Source organism: Ambystoma mexicanum, chromosome 5q, assembly GCF_040938575.1.
Source record: "Ambystoma mexicanum isolate Mex_15411 chromosome 5q, UKY_AmexF1_1, whole genome shotgun sequence".
In the NCBI taxonomy this organism is placed as follows: domain Eukaryota; kingdom Metazoa; phylum Chordata; class Amphibia; order Caudata; family Ambystomatidae; genus Ambystoma; species Ambystoma mexicanum.
In genome coordinates, this window is record NC_090933.1 from 1,309,464,702 (window position 1) to 1,309,485,285 (window position 20,584).

Sequence of the window (20,584 nt, forward strand, 5' to 3'; positions counted from 1 at the left end):
GGCTGGCGAAGTTTGTCAGCACATGGGAAAAGATCACCACAGACAGATGGGTGCTGGATGCTCTCGGACAGGGGCTCACCTTGGAGTTCCAACACAAGTGTCCTCGTATCCCTCCAATCTCACAGCTTCTGCAGGAGGTGCGGTCCATGTTACAGAATCAGGCGATAGAGCCCGTCACCCAGTGGATCTGGGGCTCTGGAGTATATTCCAGATGATTTCTAGTTCGAAAAAAGGCAGAGGGTTGGATGCCGATTCTGGATCTTCGTCGTCTCGACAAGTACTTAAAATCACAAAAATTATGGATGGTCACATTACAGCACATGCTTGGTCAGCTGGAACAGGGAGATTTTCTGATGTCGCTAGATCTGGAGGATGCCTACTTCCACATCCCCATTCACAAAAAGCACTGCAGGTTCCTGCGATTGATAGTTCAGGGTCAGCATTACCAGTTCAAGGCTCTGCCTTTTTGCCTGAAGTCAGCCCTAAGGGTATTTCCAAAGTGCCTGGCTCCAGTGGCGGCACATCTTCGTCTGCAAGGTATCCACGAATACCCCTAACTGGACGACTGGCTGGTGCATTCCCGCTCACAGTCTCTGGCAAGCAAGCACACAGGCAAAAGTGTACGTCTGCTGACAGAGCTGGGGTTCTCCATAAACTATCCAAAGTCTTGCTTGAAGCCATCTCAGGATGCTCTATTTTTGGGCACACGACTCAATACAGTGATGTGCTTGACATCCCCCTCAGTGGAGAGGGTGGAGGCCATACAAGGCAAGGTGCAGCGCTTGTTGTCGGCCCAGGTGGCGACGGTGTGATCCATCAATCACTTCTGGGAATGTTGTCCTCCTGCATCAACCTCGTTCACCTCTGGAGATTGCACATGATACCTCTCCAGGAGTTCCTGGATGCGAGGTGGATGCAAGTGTCGGGGAACTTTACGGACAAGATCGCCTTCAATGAAGAATACCGACGTGTGATTCGATGGTGGGGTGTGCGACAACACCTGGTCCAGGGAGCTCCGTTTCAGGTTCCTCCTTACCAGAAGACGGTCACCACGGACGCCTCTCTAGAGGGGTGGGGAGCCCACACATGACAGTTGCACGCTAGAGGCTACTGGCAACCACAGGAAAAGGACCTACAAATCAACGTCCTGGATCTGCAGGACATCTTCTGGGCCCTCAAGTATTTTCCGCCGTAATTGAAGGACAAGGTGGTAAGGATCTTCACGGACAAAACCACAACTAATTTCTACATCCGGAAACATGGGGGCAACCTGGTCTCCGGCACTCTCCAAAGAGGCTCAGGACTTGTGGCAGTAGGCCATTCATCAGGCATGTTCCTTGTTCCGTTTCACCTGCGGGAGTCGAGAACACCATTGTGGACTTGTTCATCAGGGAACTGCGTTCTTGCCACGAATAGGAGCTTCGCCAAGACCAGGTGAATCTGCTGTTTGACAAATGGGGAGGACCCAAGATTAATCTCTTCGCAATGGCAGGCGAACACCAAGTGCCAGTGGTTCGCCTGCAGTTTCCCTCAACCGAGGAGCCTGGGGGCGTGTTCTCGTTCCTGTGGGAGGGTCAGTTCCTATACGCTTTCCCACTGTGTCCACTTCTCTTACGTGTGATCAACACACTCAGACAGTGCCACTGCATGATGATACTCGTTGCTCTGACGTGGCCGAGGCAGTTCTGGTATCCAGAGAAGGTACGGGGGGGGTGATTCTGCATCACGACTCAGTCTCTGAACCTGAGGGCATGGCTTTTGCAGCCCTAGAGTTTGGAGGCAATGCTTTACCCGCAGAAGATAAGGACATCCTGGCCTGGACCAGAGCATCGTCAATGTTGAAGTCCTACCGGCATAAAGGGAAACGCTTCTCCGTGTTGTGCCAGACTCATAAAATTGCCCCTCCGCGTGTCATGGTCCCGCAACTTCCACCATACTTGCTTTCCTTGGCAAAAGTGGGACTGGCTTACCCCTCTATCAAGGTGCATCTCGCCACCATATCCAGGTACACCAGGTTGTCAGGCAGACCTTTGCTGTGGTCTCACAGGCTCGTCAAGGAGTTCCTCAAAGGGCTCTTCAGGACTTTCCTGCTAGTGAAGGCTCCTGCCCTGGCCTGTGAGGTCAATGTTGTACTAACTTAGCTCATGGGAGCGCCCTTCAAACCTATGCATCAGGCTCCGCTCAAATTTCCTTTTGTGGAAGACGGCTTTCCTCAGCCAGACGGGTCAGGGAGATTTAGGTCCTGTCTTGCAAGCAGCCTTACTTGTTTTTCCACTGGCTAGCAGGCTGCTACTAGACCCACTGTAAGCTCATTCCACCAGAGCCATTGCAGCAACGGTGGTGTTTCTCTCTGGTGCGCCCCTGTTCTACATCTGCAGGGCTGCTACGTGGAGGTCCATGCATACCTTCACTAGGTTCTACTGCATCGACAGGGATTCCAGGGAGGAGCCTGAGTCGGCCAAGGGTGCTACGTTACCTGTTTGTTTGAGGTGAGTCTGTTCCAGAGGTGAGTGTTTATTGCTTCTCTTGAGCCTTCTAGTAGCTTGGGGGGGGGGGTCCATAAATCAGCCAAACACCATCTCTGGTCAAAACAGGTTTTATTTAACATAAAAGTTCCTTCTGTGTCAAATTCAAAACACACAATGTCAGGGCAGTATTTTCAACAGTGTGAACAGTTTGGAGTCCCTTATATAGTTCATGAGGTTTGCAGAGTACGCCCCACGTTCGTCAGTCTCTACGGCTTTATGAGATTCTTCCGGCTTGTCTCGTTGATATTCGGATGCAACCAACTCTGGTTTCCTTGTAGGTCCTGCAGATGTAAATGTATCTCCACCACGAGCTGTAGGTATAACTGGAGCTTCTTTTCAACTCTAAGACCGAGCAAGGTGGGGTCTTTAAGAGGGACTTCATCTCCATCTCTTAGGATCCAGATTTCCTTCACATTCCTCTGATCATGCTCCTCCTAAACGTCTTTCCACATGCTTCTTCCTTCATTGGTTTAACTTCTTTATATTGGGATCTCATCCCTACCCCCTGTCTTTGGCAAAGTGTGCTCTAGCAAACAAACCCAAAAGAAGTGGGAACCTCAACAATCACTGGTACCTTGAGGTTGAGACATATAATAATATACAGAAAAGTGGTACCAGGAGATAAGGAAACACTATAGAAAGAGGGTAAATGGATGCATGAAACAATTTATCATTTTCATTTTATTTAGAATACATAAAACACAATGTTACAAATACATTTAGATCATTATAAAAAACCTTTTGCTACTCAGACATTCAAAAACATTCATTCAACTAATTTGCACATCTAAAAGTTTATATAAATATACTAAAGTGCCCTAAGAAATGTCATTTATTTCATTGGTGATTTCTTTTCATTGTGAACATAATAATTCAAAAAACAAAAAAATGTTTTTAAAAAAAACGCAAATAACAAAATTGTAGTTCATTCCAGAAAAATATATCGACTATTGGTGCCTTAACAAATCGTTCTTCTTTACGAAAAAGCTTCCCAGTTGGTAAAATAGTTTCGACTTGACAGATAGTGTGTGTCTTCATCAGGATTGGATGAACATTTAACAAATATTTCTAAAAGCAAACAAACATACAATAGATAAATATGTTTTGTTTAAAATTGCATACCATAATCACCCCTCTCAGTGTTTCCTCTCAACAATATTATATACAACATCCGAATTTAAAGCATCCATATGGATTTAACTCCAAGGTAGACATCTCATTTATCCACCATTTCGTAAACATAATGGAATAAATCTAACCAATTTAGACAGAAACTCTATACTGACCTAATCAGTCTAGTGTTATGTGAACCTCTAATTGTAAGATTCAGAAAAACTTGAAAAGAAACAAATCTTCACTTTCTCATTAGTGCTGAAAACAGCCCACTCCCGTCACACTCCGGAGGGGAGTGTGACGGGAACAGCCCACTCCCGTCACACTCCGGAGGGGAGTGTGACGGGAGTGGGCTGTTTTCAGCACTAATGAGAAAGTGAAGATTTGTTTCTTTTCAAGTTTTTCTGAATCTTACAATTAGAGGTTCACATAACACTAGACTGATTAGGTCAGTATAGAGTTTCAGTCTAAATTGGTTAGATTTATTCCATTATGTTTACGAAATGGTGGATAAATGAGATGTCTACCTTGGAGTTAAATCCATATGGATGCTTTAAATTCGGATGTTGTATATAATATTGTTGAGAGGAAACACTGAGAGGGGTGATTATGGTATGCAATTTTAAACAAAACATATTTATCTATTGTATGTTTGTTTGCTTTTAGAAATATTTGTTAAATGTTCATCCAATCCTGATGAAGACACACACTATCTGTCAAGTCGAAACTATTTTACCAACTGGGAAGCTTTTTCGTAAAGAAGAACGATTTGTTAAGGCACCAATAGTCGATATATTTTTCTGGAATGAACTACAATTTTGTTATTTGCGTTTTTTTTGAAAATTTTTTTTTGTTTTTTGAATTATTATGTTCACAATGAAAAGAAATCACCAATGAAATAAATGACATTTCTTAGGGCACTTTAGTATATTTATATAAACTTTTAGATGTGCAAATTAGTTGAATGAATGTTTTTGAATGTCTGAGTAGCAAAAGGTTTTTTATAATGATCTAAATGTATTTGTAACATTGTGTTTTATGTATTCTAAATAAAATGAAAATGATAAATTGTTTCATGCATCCATTTACCCTCTTTCTATAGTGTTTCCTTATCTCCTGGTACCACTTTTCTGTATATTATAAAGTGTGCTCTAGCACCTTGAAGCATCTCATGTGCTAGATGGAATTACCAATAATGATCCTGGTCGCAAATAACCGGACAGACTCAAAGAATATGGCAAATTACTACTTTATTATCAGCATAACAATAAAGTAAGGTTATCTGGCGAATAACAGGCAGTAATTCACGAACTCGCACCCAAATGTGATTCTTCAAAGGTTTTATACCTCGATGTGTGTCATCTATGATGTCACCCTACGTGGCAAACTAAAACCTATTGAAGGGAGGGATTGGTTAAGGGAACATACGTACCTAAACTATATATATATTAATAACTTCATTGGCTGCCCCTTATCTGGTAGGCACACCTCAAACCACCTCTAATTACGTATAATATGGATTATAGCGGATATGTTGCAGCGGGTTGGTCTTTACAACACTGTATAGCATTTCGCTACATGTTGCTGCTCTGATTGGTTGGCATGCTTTCCCAACCTTGGACTTTCGGTTCGTTAGCAGCACGTAAGCAAAACAAAACTCAATTGCTGCAAGCAACGTCCACCTACTCCCCACTTTCCCAATTAGTCCATTGTCTCTCATCGGTCAGTACCCAAGCCAAGGTTTCTCCTTTGTCGTTGACCTCGAAGCCTGCTCTCTGTTTTGGGACATTAAAGGAAATGTAGGCACACTATTCTCTTGGTTTGGGCTTAATGAATAGCCCTTGTTTTCAACTTCAGAATCACTTGTGAGGACACCACAAATGTCTCCATCTCGACCTTCTATTTACTGCTATTTGATTCAAGTGAATTGGGTGTCATTATCCGTCTTGGCCTCTAGGGACTTGCTCACTCCATCTTACATAGGTTTTCCGCATCTTTAATTGTCTAACACTTGACTCTTGCAAATGTTTTCTCCTTCACTTAGTCTACGTACATGGCTTATCCATTTGACTTCCCTTGTGACGTGAAATTATTCCTTGAAGTAGCATCGTTGAACCCAGGCCAATAGACTTTACACATGTTAGGGGGAATTATCATCTTATGGCTATTTTCCCTTACCTATAGAGTCCCCCAGCAGCTTTGCTGGATTTGAAGGTTTTTTTTTTCTCCTGCTCAGAGTGAGACTCTTTTTCCCACTCTTAGGCATTCTTGCTATGTGTGTTCTAGGCTATTTTTGTGTGTAATGCCTATGGAGTTTCTCTTCCCTCCATAGGAACCAGCTTTATTCACATGCAGTGACACAGGGGTGTTGTAACGACCCCCAAACATAGACTCCATACCCTGGGACTCACTACTGTCTCCCAGGGCATGTGAAGTCCCCATTGACTTTACTAGTCAATTTTTGTGAACTAAACCATTACAGCCCATCTTACTATGGAAGTACTGGGAAGGGTTAATAGTTTTCCCTTATGTTCATTTTCGAGGGGGTACCATACAGTACCTCTCTCAAATGTTTCTGGCTGGTGGCAGTGGTTACTACCCTAAATATTCGATCGCAAATATTTCCCTATGGGATTTTCCCATTGTTCGAGGCTACCACATTTTCTGACATCCTCTAACATACCGCCGGTGTATTTTAATGTTAACTTTACTCTGGTAGGTTTTATTTGCCAGAACTTTAATACAACTTCTTTCTCGTGTCTTTCTCTAAACTCCTAACACAGGTCGGGGATCCTTTGTTCGTCCTTTTGGCGGGCTTCTGCCGAGAAGCCCTCCTTTCGGCGCCACTGAGTCTGGGGTGGGACCATTGTGTGGGAGGGGCAGTAGGACCCCTGGACAGGATTGCCTCAGCAACCCATGTCGCATTCTATCCTGATAGGCTGGAGGGTCTCCCGCCAAGAAGGACCACTCCACTGTATGAGTGACAGCTAGGCTGTATGAATGGGGGACTTTTGGCATAAAAGCAGGGTCCTGAGGACTGGAAGAGCAAGACTTCGCCACTGGAACTAAGAAGCCGAAGAGGAGAGAAGCCAAAGACATCTGCAACGACTGAACCACCGGTGAAGCCCTGCTGCAGCGTCTCACCACTTTTCACCACACAACGAGAGAAGATCTTCATCTGCAAGAGCCTTCTTCCCTTGAGCTGGTGGGCCCAACCAGTTTGCCAATCGCCTTCCCGGACCTGCCTTGGTTGAATCGCCAGTACTCTGTACTTGGAGACCGGATAGCCAGGCCGGGTGCCGCTTTTTAAAGGAGCGTACCTTTTATTCGTCGGGCAACACCGCGCTGGTTTCATCCGTGGGTAGTGCAGTAACTCGAACCATCCTCCACGACCAGAGCCTCTCTTCCTCTGCTGGATCCCACGAACTGCAGGAACTACCAGCAACAACCGCCACTGCAGGAGCCACTTCTTCATTTTAAAGGTACATTGTTCCACCAGGAAGCCCTTTCTTCGCGGTAGCACTAAAGGTGTTTTAAATCCTTTACCTACCTGTTGGGTTGGCCGCCCCTCTCTCTTAACATTGTCTTTCAACTTCTGCATCCACCTTTTCAATTCGTTAACCAAAGACTTGACTGCAGCTACAAGAACATTTTGCTCCTGGGCCCTTACCCTGTACCACTGACTCTGGCACAGGCCTACTGAGTCTGGTTAAATTTGTTAGAACTGCCTTCTCTAGATTGCTTCTCAACTGGAAATGTGTTGGTGCACCTACTTCTTATAACCACCCTTTCCTTCCCACTTTTAAACCCTGTGAAATGCCATTTTGCTCTGTTTTCATTTAAGTATTTTCTATACTGATGCACTACCTTGCTTAATCTGGTTCACAAACGTATGGAAAGTGTTGCTAGGGTGTGTAAGAAGATATTTCTGTATAACTTGTGTTTTCCCTCCCTTGTGAGAAATTGCTAGAGCGCCATTTGTGTTTGGTTTACACTGGTGTTTTGCTCAGTTTTCACTCTTGCTCAAACTTGTCTACAATTTAACTAGGGAGTTGTGTATACTTTCTTAGACTGAATTTAACTTTAAGAACTGTGATAGATGTGTTTAACTAGAAGTGTATAAAATAAATATATATATATTTTTTAATACAAAGCTTTGGTCAGTGTTTTCTTGTGCCATAGTACTGTAGGCCTATTGTGTACACTCTGAATACTGCTAATCTCCCTCTTGAGATAAGTCTGACTGCTCAGCCACAGCTACCAACTAAATCTTTGTGGTACAGACTGATACCAAAGGGGATTTATTGCATTCACCTGTAGTCCTAATCTTCTGTAGTGCTCCCTAAGGGAACTGCACAGGATGGATTCTGCCTAATAACACAAAGCTGTTTTTCCAGTGTCTCCTGACTCTGCAGCCCTAGTTTGTTTTAGTACGTGTCCGACGTACATCTTTCCATCATGGCCGCTCTAGCCATGTTATGTTTTCCTCTGCAGCAAGCTTCTATATGTCTCATCTACCATGCGTTTCTGCTTATATACATTTATATATGGTAATCTTGTTCAGAGGAGGTTTGCCTGGCATTTCGGTGCTGGACTGACCTTGTGGGCAGGACAAAGGACAAAGACTGATATGCAAATGGATATTTCTCCTTTGTGAAAAGTACAGTGAGCAAAAAGCAATGGCTACGGTCTCTCAAAGTGGGAAAAACCACAGAACAGGTTATTATGCCATGTACTTTCTAGAGAGGGGCGCCTGCTAACTTTTTTCTACTCTTGGCAAGTAAGTGAAGTTTAAGTTGAGATTTGGAGAGAGCCACATTCAGGCTGGTTTTGATTGTGATGGGCAGCTTGTTCCAATGGAGTGGGGTGAGTAGGGAGAAAGAGCGGAAGGGGGCATGGGACAATTAGGTTAAGTGTGTGAGGAGCAGAGGGAAGGAGATGGTGAGTAGATAGAGATACAGTCAGACAGGGAATGGTAGAGCAATACCCTGGATGCATTTGTAAACTATGATAAGGACCTTCAAAAGGGAGCAGTTGTGCCAGGAGAGCCAACAGCTTGGTGTTGGTAGGTAAAAGTGGGGAATGATCTGGGTAGGTTGTAGTGAGTGCAGGTGGCGAAGCTGAGGACTTTGACTAGAGGGTTGAAGGAGTAGAGAGGAAGGCCAAAGAGTAGGTTTGAGCAGTTGTCTTGTTTTCTGAGTATGTGGGTTGAGATTAAACGTTTCAGAGTGGTGTGTAAGAAATTGACAGATTTTCTGAATGGTGGGGAAGTTAATAAGAGCAACAGAGGTGGTGGTGATGGATTGTTGCAGTCAAAGGTCGCTATTAAAAAGGACCCCAGGGTTGCAAGCCTTGGGCAAACAAGCAAGATTGGGTGGGGTTGGTGGCAAGAAGTTTGGCGAGAGGACACACCACTAATTGAAAGGAAAAAAAAGGCAGCCACAAAAGGGGCCTCAAATGGGTGAGCTTAAAGCAGAGAAACAGAAAGTAGATAGGAGGGGAAGAGTGGGATGGCTTTGGAAGTTGGAAGAAAGATGACTTCCATTTTTTAAGATTTCAGCATTATTTATTGATTTTATTTAATTTACATTTTTAAAGCGCTCACACAGCCCGCAGGCATCGAGGCGCTCTTACAGGAATTGTTTGTTTTTTAGTTGCATAATTGTTTTTGTCTTAGTTGTGTATTTATAACGCGCTTAAACACCCAGAGGTTTTTAAGCGCCGACACAGGGATCGAACCTGTGTTGCTTCATGTCGTCTTGCTTCCAAGGCGTGCATGTTGCCGCTGAGCTATCCTCCCGGGGCGTTAGGCAGAAGAAGCAGATATTTGAAAATATATTCCGGCTGCGATGAGGAAAGGAGGAATAGATTTGAGTGTTGTCCACGAAGAGGTTGTAGTGAAAGCTAAATAAAGGACAGGATAAGTCTTCCAGGTATAAAGGGTGAACAGCAGAGGTTGAAGGGCTGTTACTTGGGGGAAGCCGACATAGAAAGATGTGATGGTTAGAGGTTTGCAAGTTCTAGGAAGGTGCAAACTTCCAAGTAGGAGGCGATCCAGGTAAGCGCAGATTTGAAAAACTAACGGTCCTTGAGACTGAGGAAGAAAGATAAGTGGTTCACAGTGTGCAAAGCGGGGTAGCGGTCAAAAGGATGGGTACTGACGAGAGAGTTTGGAGTGGTGGGCTCCATTCTCTGTAGAGTGCTTTCTGCAGAAGCCAGACTGAAGTATATCTTCAAGGCCATTCGTCATCTAGTTTAAGACCACCCACTCAAGGACCATTGAATAATGGGGACGAAGGAAAACTTGGCGATAGTTTGCAGGGACATTTGGGTCAGCAGAGGGTTTCTTTAAAAGGGGCAAATCAGTTGCAGATTTCAAGGAGGCTGTGGAGCTAGAGTTTAAAGACCTCACAGAGATACTGGTAGATGATTGAAACTAAGGGGCTCATTAGGAGTACGGCAGTGCAGTAAAAATTGTAGGTAACGGATTGGTACCTCCGTTACCGCCACATTACTGCACCGCTGTACTGCAAGTTAGGTGATGAAGTGAAGGATTCACCACCACTTTATTGCCAACAATCATCAGAATTGCCACCGGCGGTGATTCCATGAAATCCCCCTGGAGTCCTATGGACTTTAATAAATGGGAATAACACTGCCTACCACCACTTGTAATCTGATGGTAATTCCGTCAGACCAAGTGGCGGTGACAGTCATTTCATTTGGTGGTATTCCAGTGGATTTACCGCTGGAATACTGTCAAACCTGTAATGAGGCCCTAAATCTATGAACGTTTGAGGAGCAAACAGATCAATAAGAGTGCAAGATGATTGGGGTTGGCCCTTCGAAGGGTGGGTATTTATTCAGTAGGAGCAGTAGGGAGAAGTAGTTATTTGCAGCAAGAGGTTAATGTCTCTTTTTAGCCAGTCTTTGCCGTTCTTTTAGTGTGCATTTCAGTGTACAAACAGTAGTGAGAAATAAATGTTCCTGCACAAAGAGATTAAAGGCAAAGATGTGTAGCCGCCAGTGCACAAAAATGTAGGAGGCACGAGGATCTAAAAGAGAAACCAACCATCTCCAGGAACAAGATTAATAAAACACTCTGAGAAGAGAGCTGAATAAAGCAGAAGTCTTCTCTTATATAGTATTAGAGAAAGACAATGTGGGAGAATTTAAATCCCTCTCTAGTTAACTGTGGAATCAAGCGTAACAACTGAAAGACTCCAAAAGGAAACTGGACTGTTGGAGTAAAGGTGGGCATCCATGTGACCCATGAGGGGGCTCAAACTGGAGATTAGAATTGATTTCTTAATTTGCAATAGTTATTGATAGTTGGGGTTTAGAAGGAGACATTGGGTCAGATGTTCAATAATGAGCGCAAATGAAAGGAGTGCAGTGAATGCCCTTGTTTCATTTGCACTATTGCTGAAATGCTCACGTCACCTTAGTCACAAAAGTGACCTGATCATTTCAGGAGGGGCTGGACAGTAGCGCATGGACTTGCAGTCCTGCCCCCTTGCATACATTAGTGACAGGATTGCGCTCCTGACGCTAATGTATGAGAGACTCCTAGAAACAACTCAGTTTCCGGGAGCACTTTTTACTGAGATGGGACGTTAAATTGCCCATCTCTGTGACATGCCAGAGAAAAAAAAGTATTTCTATCCCTGTTTGGGGGATGGAAATTGTGTGACTTCCGCAGATTTAACAATGGCTGTCACATTTCAAATCATAAATGACCCTGTCATGATTTGCGCCACCCCCTGCCTGCGTTCGTTCCAAAACACGCAGTGTGGGGAAGGACATCCAAATGAGTGCGTCCAAGATGCGCCCCTTCAGATGCACTTTGTGAATTTTGCTGTTCATATTTTGAGAACAAGTGAGGAGATGTGCTAGCGCATCTCATCGCTTGCGCCAAAAGGGTTGGAGAATATGGCCCGTAAGGCCATTTTAAGAGTTTTATATGGGAAGAAAAAAGGGCTGCTAGTCCTTTACCTAAAATCTGATGGTGCAATTTCCACGCTCGAAGTGGAGAGTATGAGAAGAGACGATAGTGCTGCTTGGTGGAAGTGCATTTATCTAGCACTTTATTTTGGGAATGTATTGGGCACAGTCCTAACTTTAAGAAGTAACAGAATGCTCTACTACAATGGGTTAATAGGAATGCCGGTAAGGGGTCAGATGTTACAGGAGGGCTGTGTTACAAGCCAGCTAGAGACTGACTGGGTTTTGTGGGGCTAGCAGCTTTTGTGGAATTCATTTGCTGGGACATCACAACCAACAACTGATACCTACCCTTCTTATCACACTTCACATTATTCACTACGCTGTATAAAAGACCCCTCTACGCTAGAAAATAGGACATGGTCACTCACCATCTTCTGCGAATATGGTGGCACCAATAGAGGGAGAGGAGGTCATTCATCTGGGCCAGAGGAAATTCAGGATCTGAAGGAGGTCTCTCTGACCCACATTGGGACAGGTATCCACTCCATTAAGAGTCTCACTGTTTCTGCTTTCTTCCCAGAGGCATAGGCATTTCACAGATTGCATCAAATAACCATCTAAAAATCAATGGTTTTTATTGACAACTCAAATTTCTTTTAATGATCCTTTTAGATTGCCGGTTGGCCAAATTAGTTGGTTTCCCGGTCTTGTCCCTCGACCTCCTGTGTGCTCCCTCCACTAGACCCTAACCTAGGCTTCCCTAACACCAAGTGTGGTTTTCAGGCTAGAGATTGGTAATCCCCACTATCTAGTTTAACCTAAGCTTGAGTTGAGGGACTAAAGGCAGAGGCATTTTCTGTCTTACTCCCGCTGGCATTTCATAATGTTTCTTCCAAGATCTGGAGATGGTGCCTGCATTAGATACTCTCTCTTTCTCTCCCCTTCTCACTCTTTCATTATTTTCCCTCATAAACACTTACTCTCCCACACACTTACCTCAAACACTTACTCCCACACACACTCGTATAGTCACATTTTCAGTTGTTCCATTGGTGCCACACTCATTTTCACCACTTCCTGCGCTACTGTCCATCACTGTTTCAGACTCCTCAGCACTCTGCATCACCTTCTGACCTGCTCCTGGTCTCTCGGTCCGCGTCCACACCTCCTAATCTCAACCAAACACCTTTCACTCGATTCTGTCTCTGTGGGTCATTTATATCCCTGTTTTCCTGTTTCCTTCAATAATGCCCCTTTCTGTTGGTTCTGTGACTCGCCTGTGTCTAAAAGCCAATCTTATCTTGCACTTATCCCCTGGGGCGGGTCAGCACAGGGCAATTTCTTATAAACTTTTTGCCACGCCGCCTCTTTGCGTCTGGGTATTCGCGTAGCCCCTGCAATTCTTTCTGCTTGGTGTTGGTTCAGCATGCTTGTCTGCCTTTGCAGACATCAGTGATATATATTTGTAAAACAACGCATTCTGTTCTCTCGCTGCCACACAGCAATTTAGAACATACTGCCCTGGATCAAATAAGAGACTATGCCAGACAGATATGGGCTTGTAAGGCATTAGGTGATAGACAGTGCTACCAACGGTATCATTCAAGGCACATTCAGCGGGGGGGTCACACTCAGGGGGGTCACTACACAGGGGACCTTCCAACTCCCTCCGACCACCTGTGGAATAGGATCAACTCTGGTATATGTAGTTGTAGTGGGGTCCCTGTCAAGCCTCTGACCCTGTCACAGGGATCTTTGTGGAAAATATGAAGACCAAAACCTGACTTCACCTAGCTCTTCTATTTCTTCAGGTTGGGTGTAGATTTCACTAATTAGCTTACTGCCTCTAGGACTATGACTGTCTCAGAGCTATGGTTACACAAAGTACTTTATAACCAAACTATAATCCCTATCCATTACTCTAGCTCCCACATCAGAAACGTATTTAATTGCTAGGACTGACGTGCGAGTGATCCTCCCATGAGTCACTTCAGGCATTTGGAAACTAGGGCCTTCCCTTACAGTGGAGTGTTCACATTTGTGATACTATACATATCCACCCCAGCTGATACGAGGGGCTACATAGGTTCTTGGCCCATCTTAGATGTACAGACCACCCATACTCTGAGCACTGAATTTCCTGGGTAGACTTCACAACAGCCTTTGTGGATCCTAATTCTGACATCATAGCTGGGTGGAGTCCACAAAGTGTCAGATCACAATATCAGGTTAGACATGATTTTATTTACCACAAAACCTAGGTAACACCCAAAGGACAAAATGTCAGACTAATCTCTTTTCAACAATTCCAACACTCTGGGGCTCCCTGTAATAGTGTCAAGGTTTTTTGCAGCACTCCCACTACTCGGGTTTTCTCTCTGAGATTCTTCCAGGTTGTCTGTGTATGGTGGGATACTTCCACCACTGCTCCTCCTTGTGAGTCCTGTAGACATTGCTGTGTCCCAATGGAGTTTGCCCGCCCCAGCTTCCATAACTGTGCTTAAGAGGGCCTTATTAGCTCACCTATTTTAGGGGCCGTATATCCTAACTCTCCACTCCCTCTCTACTTATCTGGTCCTTCTCCTCCTTGACATCACTCTTGTGTGTTCCTCACCGCAGTGTGGGTTTAACTCCTTATGTTCGCCATCTCAACCGTACCTTCACCTTGGGATAAATGTGCCCCTTCATTCCTTCCTACTCTTGATAGCTACTACCTCACTACTCCTGTATTTCCTTTCGTCTACCAGCCTTCTCCTGTCAACTTTCACCATCTACCTCCTAATGACTTCTACGCTTCATCTGATGACTCTAATCCCCCTCTCATAGCCAGTCTCACCAGACTCCTGCCACTGCCCCCTTCAAGAACTGCCAATTCACACCAAGCTTCCACCACATCCTTCTTCTCCAACAACCCCACTTCCCCTCCTTTTTCATATTCTAGCAACTCTTCCATTGGAACGGGCCTGTACATGTGTATCATTATTACTGTTGCTGTCCTACCTCAGGTGTAGTGTATATCCATGCACAGGATTGGTGTAGAGGCGGGTCCACCGTTTAGAAGTCCTTGTTCCTGCCTGTCCATGCATGCAGCAGATCCTCGTTAGCAGCCAAACTCTTGTTGAGGGCTGCCAGGTCCCGGGGGTTGTTAATTGGTATCTTTATCACGCTTAGGACTGTTTCCAATTACAGAGTCTTAATTGAGGCTGACATGGTGATCTTTTCCATACCACTCTGGGGCAGCTTGGAGAGATCCCCAGGCCCCTTGTTGTTGTTCCCACAAGTTGTGCATGAATGTGCATGTGTGTGCAGGACAATGATCACTCCTGAACTGTAGCTGAGTGTGTGTGAGTGTGTGTATATGTGTATATATATATATATATGTGTATATGTGGATGCAGCAAAGAAACCCTTCTAACCCATTATCATTCACCCTCTCTTCTATCCGCAGTATTGCTATAGCCTCCTTCCAAGAGCTCCAGCAGGCCACTTTGCACCAGCGCCCCGATTCCATTCTACGGGAGCAGCATCTCCACGGGCACTTGCATCTTGAAAACGGAAACCCTGCCATTCCTGCCACAGGAAGCAATCAACTCATCAAAATGGCTGTGTGGGGTATCTCTGCCACTTTGGGTGCTGCAGCACTGGCTGTGACACAGACAGCTTTGGAGTGGGCACCAGATTTCCTGCTTCAACTCTTCTAGATACTTGAATATGTGCCATGGTGGGTACTGCATCACTAGTGGTGCCACAAACAACCCTAGAGTGGACATCTGAGTGATTACTGTAGCTGTCCTAGAGACAAGACGCCCTGGCAGCTTGGTGGCCCTGGGGCCGTTGTTGGTGCCGACTGTCCCACACGGCCTCCGACCTTTCAGTTCCAGGTGTGCTAGACACCGGAATCTTCACCAGGATGAGACTAACCGCACTGGCTGCAGAACTAGCCTCCTTGGGAGTAGGTGCCACACCTCCAGCTCCATCTCTCTAGGCATGGAAATCTCTGCCATATTGGCAGAGCACTGGCACTGACCTAAACTGCCTTGGGGCGGGTGCCAGATGTCCTTCTCCAACTCTTCCAGATATGAGGCTACGCAAGGTGCTCCAACAAACCTTTTGGGGGAGGTGAAGTATTTAGAGCGCTGTGGAGGCATTACATGAAATTTACTTGAATTTTTTTTAAAGGATACACTCATTGAGATATGTTTTTTGTATTGTCACTGCCTGCATGTAGCTGATGTTGTATGTTCTTGCTAGTATGGGAGATCCTTTTGCTAATACTTGGCGTTACTGCACTAATTGACGCTATCCTTATCCTGCCTTTTTAGTGTGACAGAACCTTCTTTTGGGTGTGGATGGGATCCCGACAGCCTCAGAATTTGGGAGAAAGTCTGGATGTTTTGGCTGGGGTCCCTGGGAAAGTAGAATGTGAGCACAGCTACAGAATGTGTAATCCATTGCACGTAAATAGAATACGAATTAAAGATGTGTGCAACATTTGTTGTGTTCTACTACGAGGGGCCCTGGATGCTCGCTATTCTGCTCTGCTGGAATACATGTTGCCTCCTTCATTCACCAGCAGTGGGAGTAGCACCGTCTTGTGAGTACTACCAGGAACTTTATCCAAAGCTACAAATCAGTCATCTGAACCTATATATTTGAGAGCATATTGATTACAGACAATAGAAACATTCTGAAAATGTACAGTATAAACCTGAAAATAGCTGGATTTCAATATGTGGACAACCGTGCCAAATAAGGCGGCCTGATTGTAAAAAGGACTCCTTTATTTACAAGGAACTTTGTTATTGGGTCCACACATCTACACTTACTATTCATAGCAGGAGTTTCGGATTATATCTGGTCAGCTTTCTTAGGCTTTTTTTAAAGAAAACTTATTTCATATCTACTTCAGTCAAATGTTGTGCCCGTTGTGAAGTCAAAGGTTCTGAACTGTGCATCTGGTGAAAGGCCCTTGCACTTTTGACCTTTTCCCTGAACTAGCATAGCCAAGGCCTTATCAGGGAAGCAATTCTGTACCGTGCCCATTGAAAGACCGTAAGGTTCTGTGTTTGGGTGCCCCAAAGCCACCCTGTGTCCTGTGTGGGTAATCTTGCACAGTTCATTGTGTAGGCTCCATTACCTGGTACCAGATTATTTCAGGGTACATCCTGATGTACCCCTGGGGTGCCCTTGAGGCCAGTACTGAGTAACACTTTGTTCTCTCTTAATGAATGGTATACAGATGCTGTCACATATGGCCACTGCCTCTTCTTGCCTCAGAAAGTGAGTGGTGTGGAGACCAAAACCAGATAATGGATGTCTGGATTGAGTCCTTGCTGAAATACACATCCTCTGTGATATCCCAGGGTGAAGTTTGGGAATGTTTCAATGTGGCAACCCCTAAGTGATTGGTTGGCTGCCAAGTGTTTGGAAGGAGGCCTCCATGTGCTCATCCAACTGTTATATTGCCTCTTTAAAACACAAGTCTGCATTCTTACCTGGTTGAACCATGGATGTTGTAGATGAAAGACTGGCGGTCAGTACAGACGGCAAAAAGATGAAGCCTATCCAGTGATCCAGATAACATTTTGAAGTGGGAGTATTTTACTCCCTATTTTTCAAAGTTATGCTATGCTATGATATTTTATTTATATTTTGCTGGTACACAAGTGAGGGGAACAAGGGAAAACAAAAACAACGATCTTACTAGGCCAAGTGACATTAAGAACATGCAAGTGCATGGTAAATGGGGAAGTGCATGGAAGAGGGAGAAGTGGAAAGTGCGGAACAGAGGAGAAAAAAGAAATAGTAAGTGAAATAAATAAATACAGGCAATGAAAAAGTGGTAGTGCAGCCAGCAAGTGGTAAGTGCATGAATTAGTCAGATAGGGTATATCTGATAAGCACAGAAAAAAAGTGGTGGACTGTATGGGTACCAATACAGATCCCAGTGCAAGGGGTGGCCCGGAGGCAGTGCAGGAGGGAGGCAAGACCTGGGCCCGAAGGACAGAGGGTGGCCAGGTGCACGGTGCCAAGAGAGAACACAGATCAGCCGGGGAGAAGAGGGGCAAAGGCAGAAGCGAAGAGGAAGGTCTTGAGGTGCTTCCGGAACCGGAGATGATTCTCCTCAAGTTTCAAGGTGGCAGGGAGGCAGTTCCAAAGGGAGGCCTCAGCGGAGGACAGAGATCTACCCCCAGCTCGTTTCTTTGAACAACGACTGACCCTAAGGGAGTTAGAAGTAGAGGAGCAAAGGGCTCGAGAGGGGAGGTATTTACAGAGGAATAGTTGAAGGTATTTTGGAGCCAGGCCCCAGAAAGCCTTGTGGACAATGCAGAGGGTTTCAAATTTAATTCTTGCATCCACTGGGAGCCAATGAAGGGATTTCAGAGCTGGAGAGATACGTTCCCAGGGCTTGAGGCCAAGGACAAGTCTCGCAGTCCTGTTCTGGATTAGTTGTAAAGGGCGGAGAGTGGAGGCAGGTAGATTTAGAAAGAGGCTGCTACAGTAGTGCAACCTAGAGAAGACCAGAGCTTGAGAGACAGTGAGCTTCTGAGGGAAGGAGAGGAAAGGCAGAGTACCTCTAAGGAGGTGCAGTAAGAAATGTTTCTTTTTAGAGATGTCAGAGATGTGTGCGGAGAAGGAAAGTGCAGAGTCAAAGATGACGCCGTGATTCTTAGCCTCGCAGGTAGGGGTAGGAGGAGGGCCAAGGGAGGCGGACTAGAGAGAGAGAGGGGAAAGGATGGTGAAAGTTGGGAGTAAAATTATTTTTTAGGGAGTATAAAATGTAAGTCCAATTCCCAATGAGAGTATTTTATAAGTGGGTAAAAATGTTTTTGTGATGATAACTTCTTTGCACCTGGTTATGTAAACCCATAAAAATACATGTTTACTTCTTCTAATAATGCAGTAATAATAAGTTTCTTCCTGTAGTACTACGTGAACTACTGGTTCAAACATATTCATGGAGCTGTGTGGGTGAAAGCAGGGGCACAAGGTCATATATGTCTGTTTGCCATTTTTTGTTGGGAGTATTTGTACTACCCATTTTTATTTTTTGGGAGTATGTGCCTATTTCTAGGGAGTAAAAGTGGATGATACACACCTTATCTTTAGGGCTGAGCCTACCTGAAGAAGACTGTGAGAGAGCTCTGCCTGCACATTGCGAAGACAGATTTGATGTTCAAGCTCTGCCACTGTCCGAGTACAATTAACTTTTTCCTCACCTAGAGGGGACTAATCAACTGGCACTAACTTCCACTTTATCCAGTAGCTACAGTCGGGTAAGCCTGAAGGATCCACTGCTCCCTGAAGGAGTCTTGCTCCTCGTCCCTGTGCAAAACTGTCATGAAGTGGTAGGAGCACTGGACACACATAGCACTGGTAATTAACAAAGCCGGTGGCCTTTTACATATGTACTTCAACACCGAAGAACATTGAAAGTATTACTTTACTCCATAAACGTACCTGAGCTGCAATCGATGGACACTGACTACATCAACTGAAACTGTACCCCTGTAAACAGCACAGCTGCACCATACCCCAGTTTCAGCAGTTTGTAATCTGGCTGCCTTAACATCGTCCATAGTGGTTCATCATTGCTACAGGTATGGTCACTCACTAACAGGTGATGGAGTCAACCACTGTTGACCTTTGGACAATCCGTGGTCAGAAGTATCCACACATTACTGACTGCCAAGCCAAACCTTTGGGATTAAGCTCTTTATTTAATTTCAGAGTTTGAGTAGCGCAGCATCAGTATATTATCCCAATAAGATAATTAGAAGTGATGTGTCTCTTCCAGTAATTCCTACCAGCCTGGAATTCCCGGTTGAGCATTATGGTCCCTTGTGATGCTTGAGCTAAAACATGACGCTGGTGCGCATTGCATTCTGGGGGCACTCAGAGCCATAATGGATATTTATTCCATGCCTCAGCAGAAGCTGCACTTGCTGAAAAACATGTTTTCAACGTTAGTCGTTGCTGAGACTGGTATGCACGCCTCAGCCAAGGACACAGCGCTGGAAAAGCTAGGATCCACAGGTGCCGGCTGGTACCCGATAAGAAGGTATGTTATTCCCGTGTCAAGGTTGTAGATGAGTTATGGAATTGTCTTCCATGGTGCTTTAGGAGAGGGAAGCGCTTTGCTCCTTGGTGTCACTGTCGGTTGACCTGGCCGGCAACCAGCGGTCACTCATCAATGGGCAAGCGCTAATGCCAAAAGGTTTGAGAAATTGCCACCCCTTTTGAAGAGGGCATTTATGCAAAGCTCTGGAAAGGTCAGGTGGGAAAAGCACAAAGACCTCAGTCGGTGGGGGGACGCCTTGTTTCCGAAATCCACGTGGGTGGTTGTGCTCTCGGCCTGGCTGTTACCGGGGTCTTTCAGCCGCTTCTGGCGAGATGAGGAATTCAGTTATGCCCATGGTGATGTATTCTTGCTAACTTACTATCTTTTCTGTGATTTATTTCTGTGTTATCACTTATTGCTTATGTATGCTTAACTATGAATAAATAGCCGTATAAGTGCTCCTTATCCTCTAATTGTACGTGTGGGTGTGAGTCATTGCTTCGTCTACCTGCGTTCAAAGTATTTGCTCTGCAAATGTACTGGTGATAAATAACTGTCCATGCACTCTTGGCGAGCAATACATAATTTGGCGACGAGGATGGGATATTTGTGATGAATTGTTCCAAATATTAAATAATCTGTTTGAACGAAGATAGGCTCCACTCACATTGCAAGCAAAAGTTTGTTTTCATTTTGGCAGTGAGTGTCAGACTGTATTAATCTGCGTTTTCTATGTGCATGCTTGCGCGAGTGAAGGAGTGACTGCAGAGGAAAGAAAAAGAGGTTTTGTAAATTACTGTAATGATGAATAGTTTGTTCAGGAAAAAGAGCATTCCCGCTGGCGATGAATGTCCCGATGTTCTGATTCCAGGGTGGGCTAAGGACCCATATGATAAGTTGGCCCAAGTGTGGGCATGTGGCGCTGGCTTGAGTG

General features: G+C 44.9%; 1 protein-coding gene across 3 annotated transcripts in view; it reads left to right on the forward strand.

Moving 5' to 3' along the window:
- The window catches only part of LOC138498065 (TBC1 domain family member 20-like), a 242,415-nt gene extending 222,292 nt beyond the window's left edge, over positions 1–20,123 (forward strand). For all 3 annotated transcript variants that reach the window (XM_069621910.1, XM_069621912.1, XM_069621911.1), the window contains one exon: positions 15,037–20,123. In XM_069621910.1, coding sequence (XP_069478011.1) covers positions 15,037–15,289 — 253 coding nt within the window. In that variant the 3' untranslated portion in view covers positions 15,290–20,123. The remainder of the gene's footprint in view (positions 1–15,036) is intronic.
- The last annotated feature ends 461 nt before the right edge of the window (positions 20,124–20,584 follow it).